At 38.7% G+C, this 16,235-nt stretch overlaps 2 protein-coding genes across 2 annotated transcripts in view; one reads left to right on the forward strand and one right to left on the reverse strand.

The window, feature by feature from the left end:
- Window positions 1-1,506: 1,506 nt before the first annotated feature.
- Window positions 1,507-4,193, reverse strand: LOC126619032 (auxin efflux carrier component 5-like). Its single transcript, XM_050287284.1, has 5 exons — window positions 3,408-4,193; window positions 3,184-3,269; window positions 2,914-3,071; window positions 1,880-1,956; window positions 1,507-1,717 (listed from the first exon to the last, which is right to left on the reverse strand). The coding sequence occupies exons 1-5, from the start codon at window positions 4,091-4,093 to the stop codon at window positions 1,645-1,647; spliced, it is 1,080 nt and encodes a 359-aa protein (XP_050143241.1). The 5' UTR covers window positions 4,094-4,193; the 3' UTR covers window positions 1,507-1,644.
- Window positions 4,194-5,678: 1,485 nt separating this feature from the next.
- The window catches only part of LOC126619033 (kinesin-like protein KIN-14S), a 43,275-nt gene continuing 32,718 nt past the window's right edge, over window positions 5,679-16,235 (forward strand). Inside the window, exons 1-2 of the mRNA XM_050287287.1 lie at window positions 5,679-5,942; window positions 6,132-6,185. Of these exons, the coding sequence (XP_050143244.1) occupies window positions 5,873-5,942; window positions 6,132-6,185 (124 nt within the window). The 5' untranslated portion in view covers window positions 5,679-5,872. The remainder of the gene's footprint in view (window positions 5,943-6,131; window positions 6,186-16,235) is intronic.

A 16,235-nucleotide genomic window follows, 5' to 3' on the forward strand; every position in this document is an offset into this window, starting at 1 on the left:
AAGCAAGGAAACCCCGTGACGACAGATTTGAAGTGCTAATAATAAGGGGTGGTTTGGGAGTGAGGTGATTAAAAAAAAACCCCCATGAAAAAAAGCTGTGAGGGTTTTAGGTGTTTGGTAAACTAAAAAAAAAGGGTTTATTTTGGAAGCTGCTGTGAGAATAAGCTGAAATCAAAGAAAAAAGCTGAAGCTACTATTTGCAGCTTTGGAAAACTGGTTTTTTTTCAAAGCACACAGAGCTACAGTGCTCCTTTAATGAAAAAACCCGATATCAAACTGTTTTTTTTTTTTTCCCAAAAGCACTTTTACAAAAAAGTTTACCAACCACTCTGCTGATTTATTTCACAGCCGCTTATTCTCACAACAGTTTTTTTTCAAAACACAGCAATACCAAACCAGCCCTAACTCCTACTGACAAAACCGTATCAAGATAGTCCATGATCAAATATGAAATCACCAAATCAAACTTGGGAACTGGCATTGATGCTACATCCTCACTTGAGAATAAGTATAAGGCCCTTCTTGATCGAGATTAAGGTGATACAAAATTCAAAAGATTCAGAAAGTACAAGATCACTCTAATTTGTCGTAAAACCACAAGGCTGAACCCTAATTATTAAAAGGGACACTTTGGATGCGGTCCCTAGCTATCAACATTCTTTGATTGAAACCTTGTTAGTTTTTGGTTTTTGATTGAGGTCCCTGACATTAATGTAATAATGTAAGTTACTATATTTTTTTAATTCAAAATTCAAAATTGAAATTTGTAATTGTTTATATTAATGAGATTTTAAATAAAACCCATAATTTATGGGATTAAAAATAATAAATAGAAATTATACTCTCTATTATATTGTGTGTGTGTGTATACATATATGTATGGGTACATTAACCAAAATTAACAAAAAAAGTTATTGTACCAAAACATGGATACATTCTCAAATCAACGAAAAAGAATGTACCCATATGAGTTTAAACATGAATTAAAAATTTTGAATGGATTTTATATTAAAAAAAAGGTACATTTTACATATAACAAATTGATATATTTGAGAATGGGTACATTTAAGATTTAAAAAATTGAAAAATTATATGAATGGGTACATTTAAGATTAAAAAATTGAGAATCTTTTTATATATAAAAAAAAACTAATAGGTACAAACTTAATTTAATTTAATTTTTTATTATTTTGGAAATGTTTGAATTGAAAATTTATTAGAAGTTTAATAGAGGTGTGAGTATTAAACCCTAAATTAATTACTAATTTTTATATTAAAAAATTATATAATAAACATGTAAATTCATTATCACATTAATGCTAGAGACTTGAATCAAAATTTGAGAACTAATAAGGTCTTAGTCAATGAACAGTAAAAACTAGGGACCGGATACTAATTTTTCCTTATTAAAACCTCTTTAAATTAGGATGCATAATAATGTTAATTATTAGAGTTTTGGCAATTTTAAGACTAATTTAATATTAGTCCCCACAGTTTTAGACCATGATATGGAAAATCAAATTAAAGCAAAAAAAAACAAAAACAAAAAACAAAGGAGAGAGGAGCAGCAAGGCAGCAATCCTTTCCCCTCTATACATTCATTGAAACGTATATCTATATCTATATAGCTGAGAGAGATGGTCGTCAATGCACAAATCCTAGAACTGCATAGTAAGCGATCAACACTGGAAGGGAGACCAACATGCCAAATATTACCCTGCATGCAACACAAAATATAAAAGTTAGAAGAATATATATATAATTGAAATTTATTTGAAATATTATTGCTATGAATTATCCAAGTAATCTCGTTGATATTTTTCATATTTAAAGTATGCATAAATTTGAGATTTGTAAATATAAAGAGGTGCATACGTACGCTGTACTGAGCACTTCTGCATGGAGTCCATACTGTTCGGCAAATATGAAGGACGTAATGGACTGTGGCACTGCTGCCTGCAATATTGTATATAAATGATGATAACTCATCTAATTAAACATTTATCATTTGATCCAAAAATAATAATTAAAAACATTTATCATCTGAAAAATAAAATTATCACGTAGAAAAAGATAATTTTTTTATGAATGCCGCAAACACAAGTAATGTGGTAAACTATTATCGAAGTGTAACATTTACCATCTGAAACATAAAGTCATCATGCAAAAATATGTATTGTTGCTTGCGCAAGTTGTTAAATGGAGATATGCGGACATTCTAATTTCAAAATTCATTTAAAGTTTAAGATTAGTGAGCTAACCTTCAGTGCGGTACTAATTAAAGTTCCTCAAAAAGTTAATACCATTAGTGAATACCATTAGTGAAAAGAACCGTGTGGTGTTGAGAGCTGGTCAGATCTGACCAATCATCAAAGTTCCTCAAATTTAAATAAAATGGCTTCACTAAAAAACTTGATTAATACACAATATACATGAATACATGCATGAAAAGGTTTCTGTTGTTGTCCAATCTGTTTTAGAGATGGAATATTATCGAAAATGAAAATACATATCATTTTTCTCCTCATACATACACATTTATATTTAATCTTATTTGTTATTTGTGTTTAATTAATTCAATCTGATAGTTAAAATTAAAAATGGTGTATGGAAAAAAGAAGATATATGGTTAACATTTCCCAACATAATTCCTTAAAACGGATCCTCATTTTTCTCAAAATTTGTTATGTAAGTAAAAGAGATTATTAGGGTAGGATGTGTGTTAGTGGAGAAGAAATTGGCCACTTATTTTGCTGGGCAGCTCATTGGAACAACCTCTATGTTATTCCACGTACGATATATATATGACATGCAACCACTATTATATATACATATATACTATAATTTTATAGGCCATGCATGCTTGATTCATCATTTAACTTTCTAAGATATATAAATTGGCAAGTAAACTACCTGAATGATAGCAACACGTAAAACATCACCATGCAGACCCACAGCAATAGAGCCAATCGCCATGGCTGCCGGTCCTGCAATAAACCTCAGAACCATCCCAATTATTGTTAAGCTCGTCCCACAGGCTACAAATTTTTCCTGCAGTGCCATGAAGATACCTGCACGTTGCATACATGATATATAGTTAAAACGTTACCGTACAGATATATTCATTAGCATTAGCATTAATTAATTAGCATATATATATGTGGTTAATTAGTGATCACTCACCCATGCTAAACATAGCAGTGCCTGTACCAGCTTTTGACATGATTAAAACAGATCCTTCCATGATGCTTGGCAACTCAATATGCCACCTGCAGCACCCATAAATTTATTTATTAATTTACAGAGACATATATGAAAAAACGTAAGATATTTAGTTAATCAATGCTCAAATATAATTAATAAATATTTTCTTGCATATTATATATATAGATGCATATATTTAGTACCTTTTTGCTATAAAAGCCCAAGCAATACCAATAAAAACTGCATAGGAGTTGGGATTCATTCCAAGTTTCACCCACACAGTCTTCATCAAATACCAAAAGGAAGGCCTAGTACTTATTGTTATCTCCTCCATGGCTTCTATGTCCTCCCCTTGTGGATCAACCGAGTGAACTCGAGTGTCGACATTAGTCCGACTTGAAACTATGCCTATCGACCCCGTACGTCGAAATTCCAAGACAAACAAAAGAATGGTGAGCCATACGATGGCCTGCACGACCGATGATTGAACAACAAGATCAACGGCTGACGAACCATACATGGCTCTAATCAAGGGCACACCAACCACTAGGGAATTAGTTAACGTGCACAAAGAGAAGATTGTAATGGACCAACTGTAGCTTCCTTTGCTGCTGCACTTGGCCCAAAGTGCTAGCACCACCACGATTATGAGCTTAGAGATGAAGTCGGCGCCGATGAAGCGGTAGTTCCATTTGTAAGGATCCACATGTGCAGTGAATTCGAACGTGAAGAGTGGGAGAGTAAAGAAACAAACGAAGCGGTTGATCGCGCCACACTGCTCGGGAGTGAATATGTGCCACCACCTTACTGAGCCGTACCCTAAAATTAGGGCAACATAGAGTGGAACCATGGCTACCACCACCTTGTAAACATCTTCCCACCCAATCATCTTAGTGTGTTAATAAAATATATTTGGGCAACCTAGCACAATAGCTTGTAGCACTACTGGCAAGAATGGAAGAAATGAAGAATATGATGTAGTGCTACTGTGAATGGTTAATTAGCTTGACAATATTCATGAACTTGATTGTACTTGTATATATGCATACAGGGAAAGCCAACTTTGTTCCCTTTTTTTTTTTCTTTTTTATTCCTTTTATCTTTTAAGAGTACGTGAAGACCCGTGAAGACCGGGGAAGAGAATGGTGCTGTGCTGATGAGTACGTGAAGACCGGTGAAGACCGTGGAAGAGAATAGTGCTGTGCTGATGACTACGTGAAGACCGGGGAAGAGAATGGTGATGTGCTTATGACGGAGGCCTTCGGTTGGGTGGGGCTTGAATTTGGGAGTTGATAATTGGGAACTTTAATGAAAAACAGCCGATACTGTTCACTTTAACGAAAAACCATATTTTACACTAAAAAATCAATTATGGTACTATTCACTTTACCCTTTATTTTGTCCTTATCATTAAAACTCAAAGTTTTCAAGTCATTTTCATTAGTTTTCCATTAATTTGGATGGGGTGGACTTTCTATGAAAAAGTCGAGCCTCTTTGCTTTTTTTTTTTTAATTAAAAAATGGCGAAGCTATCAGCCTCCGCGCGACCTAGGATGGTTTTCTCAAGTTACACAGTGAAGCCAGCAGCAAAGGTTACAGTGCCCACGAGTGTCCACACTAGCAGGTAGGGGTGGAGCCACGAGTTTCCACACTAGAATAGTCCCGGGCCTACCTGATATTTTTTTCATATAGAAAAAGCTAGAGTTATCACTTTGATTTTCAATAATTATGAATATGCGATAATTCACATATTTGTAAAAATCATCATCGTCATCGGGCAAACAAACGTCAGAATCAAACCAAAAATCTAGAGTAGCAAATTAAGTAATGGTTGTGACGATGACCAGACAATGAATGAGATGATGGTTGAGAGATGGATTCGCATGCGAGTGTGTTGCGTCATTATTGCATCGTTTTGTTTACATTTGTGAGGGGCCCTCCTATTGCAACATTTTGTAGTTGACTTGAGTTTTGAGTGATGATCTTTATAGAAATTAGGAAGAAAATCATTCAAGGGCGAATTAACACCTTTTATACATTACATTTGGAAATAATTTTAAAATGCACTACTAAATTTGAGAAATACTAACAACCTTCTCATTTATTTTCTCATTTCAACTCTCTCATTTCTTTTAAAGTCACGTGTGCTCTATTAGCACTCAAAGCTATAATTTTAATTGTTTTCTTCCTTTGTTAGAATAATTAAAAGTCGATCTTCCTAGTATTACTCTTCGCAATTAGTTCTACTGGTAAACGACGTGAATGTTGCACCCTTTGAAACGGACGACGTGAAACTAAGCGTCGTTTTGCCTTCTCACCGACTGGGCCTATTGGGCCATTTCAAAGTGGTCCAACGAGAAAACATTTTATAGCCGTTAGAAAGAAAGAGCTCCCTTACATTTAAACCGACGGCTTAGATTCACTCAATTCAAACATCAATGCAATCAAAACACTCCCCTCGCAAATCCCTCCGGTTCCATAAACTAACGGTCTCTTTCTCTCTCTAGCTCTCTGAGATTTTCGTCTAACCCTCTCTCTCTCACTCACCCTCTCTCTAGAACTCGCATTCTTGCTGTGATCCTAATCCACGGACGGTACTCTCCTCTCTCTCTCTCTCTCTCTCTCTCTCCAGTTATTTCTTGTTAAATGGTCGAGCGAGCACCTGGAGATGTTTCCCCAAAACTGCAAAGACGTCGTTCCAAATCACGACTCCAAGCCCTCTCCAATCTCTGACGCAGGTTCGTGCTTTTGTTTAATTTTATTCAATTTGCCCCCTTTTTAATTTTTTTTGAATTACAAGAAAATGTTGAATTTGAGGTTCGGATTCGATTAGTACTGCTTCTTATATTTTGAATTTTATTTTCGAGCCCTAGAAAATGTAGAATTGGGAAATTTTCTGATTCGAATCCACCCCTCTTTTTCTTCAGTTAAAACCCTAGAGAAGATTACAACCCAGTTGGACAGTGACGTGAGCGACAAAGGTGGGTAATTTCTGCAATTCTTGGTTTTTTAATCTTTAATTTTCTAAAAGAAATTAGGATTTTTTTTTTCAACTAAACTGTTACACTGAATTGAAATTGAGTAGTTGAGTTGTAAGAAAATAGAAAATTTTTGGGGTTCGTTGAAGTCAGGCTCTGATTGTATTATTATTTTCAGAATGTAGTCCAGATATTGCTTCCAAACCCGTCGAGTGAGATTCTGATTTGATTGGTGAGAGTAGCAAGTCGAACGGAACTCAAGAAGGTTCTCCATGTCAGATGGTCCTTCCAGTTTTGCTGAAGATCACTGATTTGTTAATGTCGCTTCAAGGAAAGCTTAGAAAGTCATTGGAAGCATTTGTATTTTCTTTCTGTTTTGAATCTTTGGACAAATTCACTAAACGTTTTTGCTTTTGTTCTTATGCTTTAGGACTTGAAGAGAGAGAGCATACTGCCTTGTCTGATGAAGTCAAGCTCACTACGAATTCCTCGAGTGAACCTTTTGTTTTAATCACTCACAATTATTTTCTAACTTTCCTTCCTCTCTTTACAATGAAGTGATTGAGCTTAAAGGCAACATCCGAGTTTTCTGCAGATTTAGACCTTTGAATCAAACTGAAATTTCAAGCGGATCAGGTTCCGTTGTTGGATTGGAATCCTCCCTAGACAGTGGGTTGCAGGTCATTTGTTCTGACTCCTCTAAAAAGCAGTTCAAGTTTGACCATGTCTTCGGACCTGAGGGCAACCAAGGTAGCTGAAAACTCATACTGATTTTGTAATTGCACTGTCTAATACTTAGCAGTTGATTTTGTTTAAGATGAATAACTTTTAGCTAGAACTTTGTATTGTTCATGCTGAGCTTTTCAAATGTGCAGAGGCTGTTTCGCTCAAACGAAACCTATTGTGAGTTCGGTGTTGGATGGCTACAATGTCTGTATTTTTGCCTATGGAAACTGGAACTGGCAAGACCTTTACGATGGAGGGTACTCCTAAAAACAGAGGTGTTAACTTCAGGAGATATGAGTTATGCATTAGTATGCTAGAAGTCAATCATGAGAAGATAAGGGACCTCTTGGTCGATAACTCCAATAAACCGACAAAGAAATGAGTTTTCTTCTGCTTAGATGTCAAATTGTCAATTGAGTAGACTTTGCAACCTTGCATGTAGAAAATTGTTTATTTGAATCAAGTATCAACATCACTATTGTCCAAGACTTCCAATAAGCTGCTGTTAGCTTTCCTAAAGCCACTCATTATGGCATAAATTAAGTAAGGAGGGATAGCCTCCTTATATTTTTGGCTGTAGAGTTGCGTTGCAGATAAGAAAAAGAAATACAAAAACAATCTTTGAAAAGCAACAATCACATAGTTATAGGCTCTTAAGATGTTGAACCAAATTGCACTCTGACTGAAGATTGACATCCGTACTTAGGTATCCAACACATATGTTGTTGATAAAATTTCCAACACCTTCTGGCAATGGTTACATCAAATGAGATCACCTTAGTGCACGATCATGCCACAATAATTCGTGATGGCAACAGTCAACCAGATGATCCACGAGATGACTCTTTTACCTAGCAAACACAACCTGCTGAAAAATTGGTGAAGGTCTCTATCTCAAAAGATTATCCAAATCACATAGTGAAGATTGGCACCACCTTGTCACCACCTTGTCACCACCTATTCGGTTGGCATTGATCTCCTTTTTGTAAGAGAACACCGAAGTCTTCGCTTGGTCATATGAAGACATGCCAAACATCTCTCTCAATATCATCTATCATCGCTTGAGTATTGATCGCAAGACTAAGCCAATAAGACAGAAGCAAAGATCTTGTGACGTTGAACGATACGAGGCAATGAAGGCAGAAGTTGAAAAACTCAAAGACATAGGCTTCATCCATTAAGTCAATTATCCAACGTGGGTAGCAAATGTTGTCCTTGTTAAGAAAAATCCGACCAAGGAAAATCTCATGCTTCAAAAGATCTTGTGGAGAATGAGTGTCGACTACACTGACCTAACCAAATGATGCCCGAATGATAGCTTTTCCCTTCCTCTCATTGATAGACTTATCGACTCAACGACAGGATGTGAACTCTTGAGCTTCATGGATGCTTACTCAGGGTAAAACCAAATCCTCATGAACCATCCCGATTAAGAACATACAACCTTCACTACTGACAAGGGATTATATTGTTATAAAGTCATGCCCTATGGCTTAAAGAATGTAGGGGCGACTTATCAGAGACTAGTCAATTCAATGTTCACCGAACAAATTGGGAAGAGCATGGAAGTTTATGTTGATGATATGCTAGTCAAGAGCAAACATGTTGACCAACACATCACCAACCTGTCTGAAAACTTCACCATCCTGAAGAAGTATCAAATTAGGTTGAACCCCAACAAATGTGTCTTTGACATTGACTCTGGCAATTTCTTGGGCTTTATGATTAGCCAACAAGGCATTGAAGCTAACCCCGAGAAGATCAAAGCAATCTTTGACATGAAAGAAAGAACCAGTATCTTCAAAAGACGTCCAAAGCCTTACTGGCAAGATGGCAGCCTTGACCAGGTTTATTTCTTAGGCCACAGACATATGTGCCCCTTTCTTCAAAGCACTTAAAGGAAGTAAGAAGTGCATTACATGGACTGATGAATGTGTCGAGGCATTCAAGAACCTCAAGGAATACATGAGTAAAAAACCCCATATTCTTCAAACCTGAAGTTTGTGACATTTTCATTATCTATCTATCTGTTTCGGCTTCAGCAGTCACTTCCATTCTCATTCGAATAGATGATGGTGTCTAACGGCCAGTCTATTACGCTAGCAAGGCCTTACAAGATGCAAAGACACAATACTCTAACATTGAGAAATTCGCTCTAGCATTGGTCATGTTTGCTCGAAAACTTCGTTCTTACTTCCAAGCACACTCTATCATCGTGCTTACCAATTATCCCCTTCGACAGATACTCCAAAGTCTTGACACTTCAGGATGAATGATCAAGTGGGCAATAACGTTGGGTGAGTTTGACATCTCCTACCAACCAAAGCCAGTTGAGAAGGGCTAAGCAGTTGCAGATTTCATCATCGAATTCACATATCCTATTGACATTTCTCCTACACCTAAATCATTGGCTTTATTACCCTCGAAAGCTCGAAAAGTAGAACCAACATTCCCTGTATGGACTATATATGTTGATGGCTCATCCAACCAACAAGGTTGTGGAGCAGGACTAGTCCTTACTACGCCAGATAAAATGGCGATGGAGTATACTCTTCATTTCAAATTCAAGACATCAAACAATTAGGCCAAGTATGATGCCCTTCTGGCAGGCTTGTATTTGGCCAAACACCTTGGAGTTAAACAAATTGATATCTTAAGTGACTCTCAATTGGTGGTTAACCAAGTCACGAACAACTTTGATGTTAAGGATAGCTCCATGGTAGCATATCTTGTGCAAACATAACTTTTGCTTAAGCACTTTCACTACCAGATCACCCAAGTTCCTCGAGCGGCAAACAGTCATGCAGACGCCTTGGCTTGCCTCACCTCAGCAGTGGAAGACAAGATTGGAAAAAAAATTCATGTTGGATTGTTGGCAGCATCAAGCACTATGGCCATGGAAGTATGCACCTTACAACGGGGGGATTTATAAATTTCTTGCTCATGGCACACTCCCAAATAAGTCCAAGCTAAGCAAATTCGATACAAGTCTACCTACTACCTAATCATTAATGACTAACTCTATATATGAGGTTTTAACCTGCCATACTTAAGGTGTCTTACGCCTACTGAGGCGGAAATTATACTTCGAGAGATGCATAAAGGAGTTTGTGGAAATCATGCTAGATCTCAGTCTCTAGCATATAAGGCTTTTCACCAAGGGTATTACTGGCCAACACTCCATCAAGATGCCATCAAAATGTCCCGCTCATGTGACAAACGTCAACGTTATGCAACTATTCCTCACTCTCCTCACTCTCCTCTCACTCCTATGATCAACCCTTAGCCCTTCGCCCAGCGGGGACTTGATTTGATAGGCCCAATGCCTGCGGGGAATGGCAAGGTGTGTTATGCAATCGTTGCAGTTGACTACTTCACAAAGTATGCCGAAGTAGAACCTTTGGCAACCATTACTGAGGCAAAAATAAAAGACTTCATATGGAAGAACATCCTTTGCAGATTCAGCATTCCCAATGCAATAATCATTGACAATGGGCGACAGTTTAACAACAAGAAGTTCAGGATTTTATGCTCTAAGTTCAACATCAACTTATGTTTCGCCTCCCTAACTCATCCTCAGACTAATGGACAAGTTGATGCCATCAACAAAATAGTAAAGCGCACTTTAAAGACCAGCTTGGACAAGTCTTAAGGCTGTTGGCCAGAACTTATACCCCAAGTTCTTTGGTGATATTGCACTTCGTATCAGACTTCAACATGAGAAACTCCACTCTTACTTACCTTTGGTACAGAGGCAGTTATCCCAATTGAGCTTGAGCAAGCAAAAGATAGGCAAAATGAAACTGACAAACAACTCACCCTTAACTTGGATCTAGTTGAGGAACACAGAGACCAGACTTACTTGCGGAACGTCGCTTACAAGCAGCGCATCTCCAACTACTATGACTCTAGGGTCAAACCTCGCTCTTTCAAAGTGGGGGACTGGGTATTGAAGAAAATACTACTTTGCGACAAAGTCTCGAGCAAAGGCACACTCAATCCAAATTGGGATAGACCATTTGAAGTTGTTGCCATCAGTCGCCCTGGCTCCTACAAACTTAGAAACTCCGATGGAAAGACCCTTGGCCATCCATGGAACGCTGATCACTTGAAGTACTATTATAAGAAACTCACATTGTACAAGTGTTGAGCTATAGCCATTTGGTATCCTATGTAATGAAGGTCATCTGACATGACCTCAATAAAGAGTTGATTCAGACAACTTGCTCCTAACTCTTTTACATTCATAGTAAGGAAACACTTGGTCTCACTTTGACCTAATAAAAGCCTAACTCAAAACCTCAACTTAAATGACACCACATACTCGGGTTTGAAGCTTCAACATGAATGCTTCCAACATGAAATAAAGTCTAAATATTTGTCAATAAGACTATACAAAATAAACGTACAACTTCACTGTGTATTCATTCAATCATACCCAAGTTATGGCTTATATCCAAACAAGGGATCTATTCAAACATGGACAAGCATTCATAATTGATAGTGCAAATACTTGGCAATTAACATCAAAGTAAACGGTGCAATGTCATAATCATCCATAAACAAAAAGCCATCAGGCTCATAACTTAACGCATGCCATATAAACAACAAACTAGTGCATGCAGAAAATGAAGGCACTACGAGTCATCCTCATCTGAGTTTGAACCTCTGACAATATCACTTTGCGTCTCACCCTCATCTCCATCACCACCACCCTCGGCATCTCCAGGATCATCTTCACCCTGCTGAGTCTGCTCATCAACATTGGCCTTATCTTCAGACTCCTCTTCACTACTAGGATCGAATGGGAGGGCAAAGGTTTCACACTTTTGTCGATACTCCTCAATCTCCTTACGATACTTATTGATGATGCTTCCATCGTCATAGCGCTCAAGGATAGCCATTCATTTTCTTTGCTTAAGCTGAACCTCCCAAGTGCAGTGAGGTCTAATGGTATAGCGAAAGGCCTGGGAACCGAAAAACTCATACACAAAAATTTCTCTCTCAGTTGGGATACTTTCATTCATCTCAGAAACCTCATCCAAGGCACTATCCAACCCTCATTTGACCTTGGATGCCTCGAGGATAGTCGTCTCCAACTGTTTCTTGAGCCTTAAGTTTTCATCATTCCGCCTCGTCAACCTCTCAAAGGTTTGGTCTTTAAGTTGGACAGCATCAGTCAAAGCTTTGCTCTTCTTCCTAGCATCATCCACAAGCTGCTTGTTCTATTTAAACTTCGCCTTATACCGCTCAACCTCTCGTAGTCTGTCGTTGTACTCAGTCATGACCTACATGACAAGATGATCATCACTACCAAAAAAAGAAAAGAGGAGAAAGTAAGGAAATGACAAAGTAACACTTACATAGAAGATAGACTCATCATTCGGTCACGATCCGATTCGTTCTCAGCTAGTGGCTCGCCGAGCTCGTCAACAGTGAATCGGCACACTGCCAGGCAATTATTGACATACCTAAAGCTATTTAGCTGCATGGCAACCTTCAAGTCCTTTCAAGGGATACTGCCAACCTCTTCCTTGTACTTACACTTGCGACTGGAGTTCGGGTCACCTTTCTGGCCAGTGGACTCTATGGCTGGAGGAAAAATGGGATCGATGTAGAAAGAGAAAGCAACAGTCACTTATCCTCCCCTCAAACTATGGCAGCAGCACATCCGATGGCCTCAGCTTCAGCCTGCTTCGAGGCAACAATCTTGAAGACCTCCTCTTGAGACTTAGGTCTATGGACTGGTTTCACCTGGTGCTTGCGAGCTCCCTTATGAAACAGAATGTCATCTACGAGAACTAACATGGGTGGTTTCCCTTTCTTGGTGCTAGTCTCCCCTTTCTTGCTCACCTTCTCAACTGAACAAGGAAAATCAAAGTAAGGAATACAACTTTATAAAATAAAATAAAATGGGGGACTAAATGAAGGATACGACTTACTCGCTCGTCTCTGGCACTCGGACACTAAATGCTGGAAACCATACTTTCGAAACAAAGGTCGTAGCTTGCCCAAATGTCTATTCTCTTTTGGCACCCTCAACACCTTCTCCATATCGGTCATCTCTCGTTCGGACAGTTTGATGGTGCCTCGTGTCACTGCATGAAGTAAAATGTTAGAAGCAAGTAGAAATCACAACAAATAGCAAACAATGCGAACAATGGATATATTACAACCTACAGTCTGGAAGTGAGTAGAAATAGGTCGCTCAGGTGTGACACCCCTAGCGTGCTCCCAATCCTTATAAAGAAAGCAGCAACAGTTTTTCCAAGTACAGTACTCATTTTTCTTACTAAAGACAATACGCTCCCTTTCGCTTTTACACGTACACTCGGCATAACCAGTGTATGACTTCACCAGACGCATCTTCCATCAGTGGCGCTATTGGTATAAGATGCATTTGGTGAAGTCATGCACTAGTTATGCTGAGTGTGCGTGTCGAAGCGAGAGAAAGCGTATTGTCTTTGGTAAGAAAAAAACGTATTGTACTTAGAAAAACCGTTGGTGCTTTCTTTATAAGGATTAGGAGCACGCTAAGGGTGTTACACCTGAGCGACGTGTTCCTACGCACTTTCAGACCGTAGGTTGTGTAATATATCCATTGTTCGCATTGTTTGCTATTTGTTGTGATTTCTACTTGCTTCTAACATTTTACTTCATGCAGTGACACGAGCACCATCAAACTGTCCGGACGACAGTTGGCCGATGTGGAGAAGGTGTTGAGGGTGTCAAAAGAGAATAGACATTTGGGCAAGCTACGACCTTTGTTTCGAAAGTACGGTTTCTAACCCCTAGTGTCTGAGTGCTAGAGACGAGCGAGTAAGTCGTATCCTTCATTTGGCCTTTTTTTTTATTTTTATAAAGTTGTATTCCTTATTTTGATTTTCCTTGTTCAATTGAGAAGGTGAGCAAGAAAGAGGAGACTAGCACCAAGAAAGGGAAATAACCTATGTTAGTTCCCGTAGACGACATTCTGTTTCACAATGGAGCTCGCAAGAGGAGGTCCTCATGATTGCTGCCTCAAAAAAGGCTGAAGCTGAGGCTATCGAATGTGCTGCTGCCATAGTTGCAGGGGAGGAAAGGCGATTGTTGCCTCCTCTTCCTACATCGATCTCATGTTTCCTCCAGCCATGGAGTCCATTAGCCAGGAAGGTGACCCTAGCTCCAACCGCAAGAAGAAGTACAAGGAAGAGGTTGGCAGTATCATTTGGAAGGACTTGAAGGTTTCCATGCAGCCAAATAACTTTAGGTATGTCAATAATTGCCTGGTAAGGCGCCGATCCACTGTTGACGAGCTCGGCGAGCCACTAGCTAAGAACAAATCGAATCGTGACCGGATGATGATGCTATCTTTTTATGTAAGTGTTACTTTGTCATTTCCTTACTTTATCCTCTTTCTATTTTTTGGAAGTGACGATCATCTAGTCATGTAGGTCATGACTGAGTACAACGAAAGACTACGAGAGGTCGAACGGTATATGGCGAAGTTTAAAGAGAACAAGCAGTTTGTGGATGACGCCAGGAAGAAGAGCAAAGCTTTGACTGAGGCTGTCCAACTGAATGACCAAACCTTTGAGAGGTTGACGAGGCGGAATGGTGAGAACTTAAGACTCAAGAAACAGTTGGATGTGACTATCCTCGAGGTATCCAAGGTCAAATGGAGGTTGGATAGTGCCTTGGCTGAGGTTTCTGAGCTAAATTGGAATATCCCAACTGAAAGGGAATTTGTCATGCAAGAGTTTTTAGGTTCCCAGGCCTTTCGTTATACCATTAGACATCACTGCACCTGAGAGGTTCAACTTGAGAAAAGAAAATTGATGGTTATCTTTGAGCACTATAATGATGGAAGCATCATCAATAAGTACCGTGAAAAGATGGAGAAGTATCAACAAAAGGGAACCTTTGCCCTTCCACTCAATCCTAATAGTGAAGAGGAGTCTGAGGATAAGGCCAGTGTTGATGCTGACTCAGCAGGGTGAAGATGATCCTAGAGATGCCGAGGATGATGGTGATGGCGATGAGGGTGAGACGCATAGTGATATTGTCAGGGGTTCGAACTCAGATGAGGATAATTCGTAGTGCTTTCATTTTCTGCATGCACTAGTTTATTGTTTGTATGGCATATGTTAAGTCATGCCTGAGGGCTTTTTGTTTATGGATGTTTATAACATTGCACCGTTTACTTTGATGTTAATTGACAAGTTTTTGCACTATCATTTATGAATGTTTGGCCATGTTTGAATAGATCCCTTGTTTGGAAATAAGCCATAACTTGGGTATGATTGAACGAATACATTGTAAAGTTGTTCGTTTATTTGTATAGTCTTGTTGATAGATATTTAGACTTTATTTCATGTTGAAGCTTCAAACCCAAGTATGCGGTGTCATTTAAGTTGAGGTTTTGAGTTAGGCTTTTATTAGGTCAAGGTGAGACCAAGTGTTTCGTTACTATGAATGTAAAAGAGTTAGGACCTAGTTTTCTGAATCAACTATTTATTGAGATCATGCCAAATAACCTTCATTACATAGGATGTCGAACGGCTATAACTCAACACTTGTACAATGTGAGGCTACTTGTAATAGTACTTCAAGTGATCAGCATTCCATTGATGGCTAAGGGTCTTGCCATCAGAGCTTTTGAGTTTATAGGAGCCAAGGCAACTGATGTCAATAACTTCAAGTTGTCCATTCCAGTTTGGACTGAGTATGCCTTTGCTCAAGACTATGTCGCATAGTAGTCTTTTCTTCAATACCCAGTCCCTTACTTTGAAAGAGCAATGTTTGACCCTCGAGTCATAGTTGTTAGAGATGAGCTGGTTGTAAGCCACATTTCTCAAGTGAGCTTGGTTTCTGTGTTCCTTGACTAGATCCAAGTTAAGGGTGAGTTGTTTGTTATATTAACTTTGCATGTAGTTCTTGACTCAGTATGTTGCTTGATCAAGCTCAATTGGGACAACTACCTCTGTACCAAAGGTAAGTAAGAATGGAGTTTCTCATGTTGAAGTCCAATAAGAAGTGCAGCATGACCAAAGAACTTTGGGGTATAAGTTCTGGCCAACAACCTTTCCAAGCTGGTCTTCAAAGTGCACTTGATTATTTTGTTAATGGCCTCAACTTGTCTTTTAGCCTGAGGATGAGCTGGGGAGGCGAAACATAAGTTGATGTTGAACTTAGAGCAGAAAATCCTGAACTTCTTATTGTCAAACTGTCACCAATTGTCAGTGATTATTGCATTGGGAATGCTGAATCTGCAAAAGATGTTTTTCCATATGAAGTCTTCTATCTTTGCCTTAGTAATGGTTACCAAGGGTTCTACTTCAGCCCATC

Source organism: Malus sylvestris, chromosome 4 (genome assembly GCF_916048215.2).
Source record: "Malus sylvestris chromosome 4, drMalSylv7.2, whole genome shotgun sequence".
NCBI classification, from domain to species: Eukaryota; Viridiplantae; Streptophyta; class Magnoliopsida; order Rosales; family Rosaceae; genus Malus; species Malus sylvestris.

Excerpts from the sequence above, each read along its gene's own strand:
- LOC126619032 (XM_050287284.1), bottom strand. The coding sequence starts at position 4,093 with ATGATTGGGTGGGAAGATGTTTACAAGGTGGTGGTAGCCATGGTTCCA. Across the intron at positions 3,270-3,407 it reads TGGGCTTTTATAGCAAAAAG|GTGGCATATTGAGTTGCCAA; the intron begins GTACTAAATATA and ends TGGGTGCTGCAG. Across the intron at positions 1,957-2,913 it reads TACGTGTTGCTATCATTCAG|GCAGCAGTGCCACAGTCCAT; the intron begins GTAGTTTACTTG and ends ACAATATTGCAG.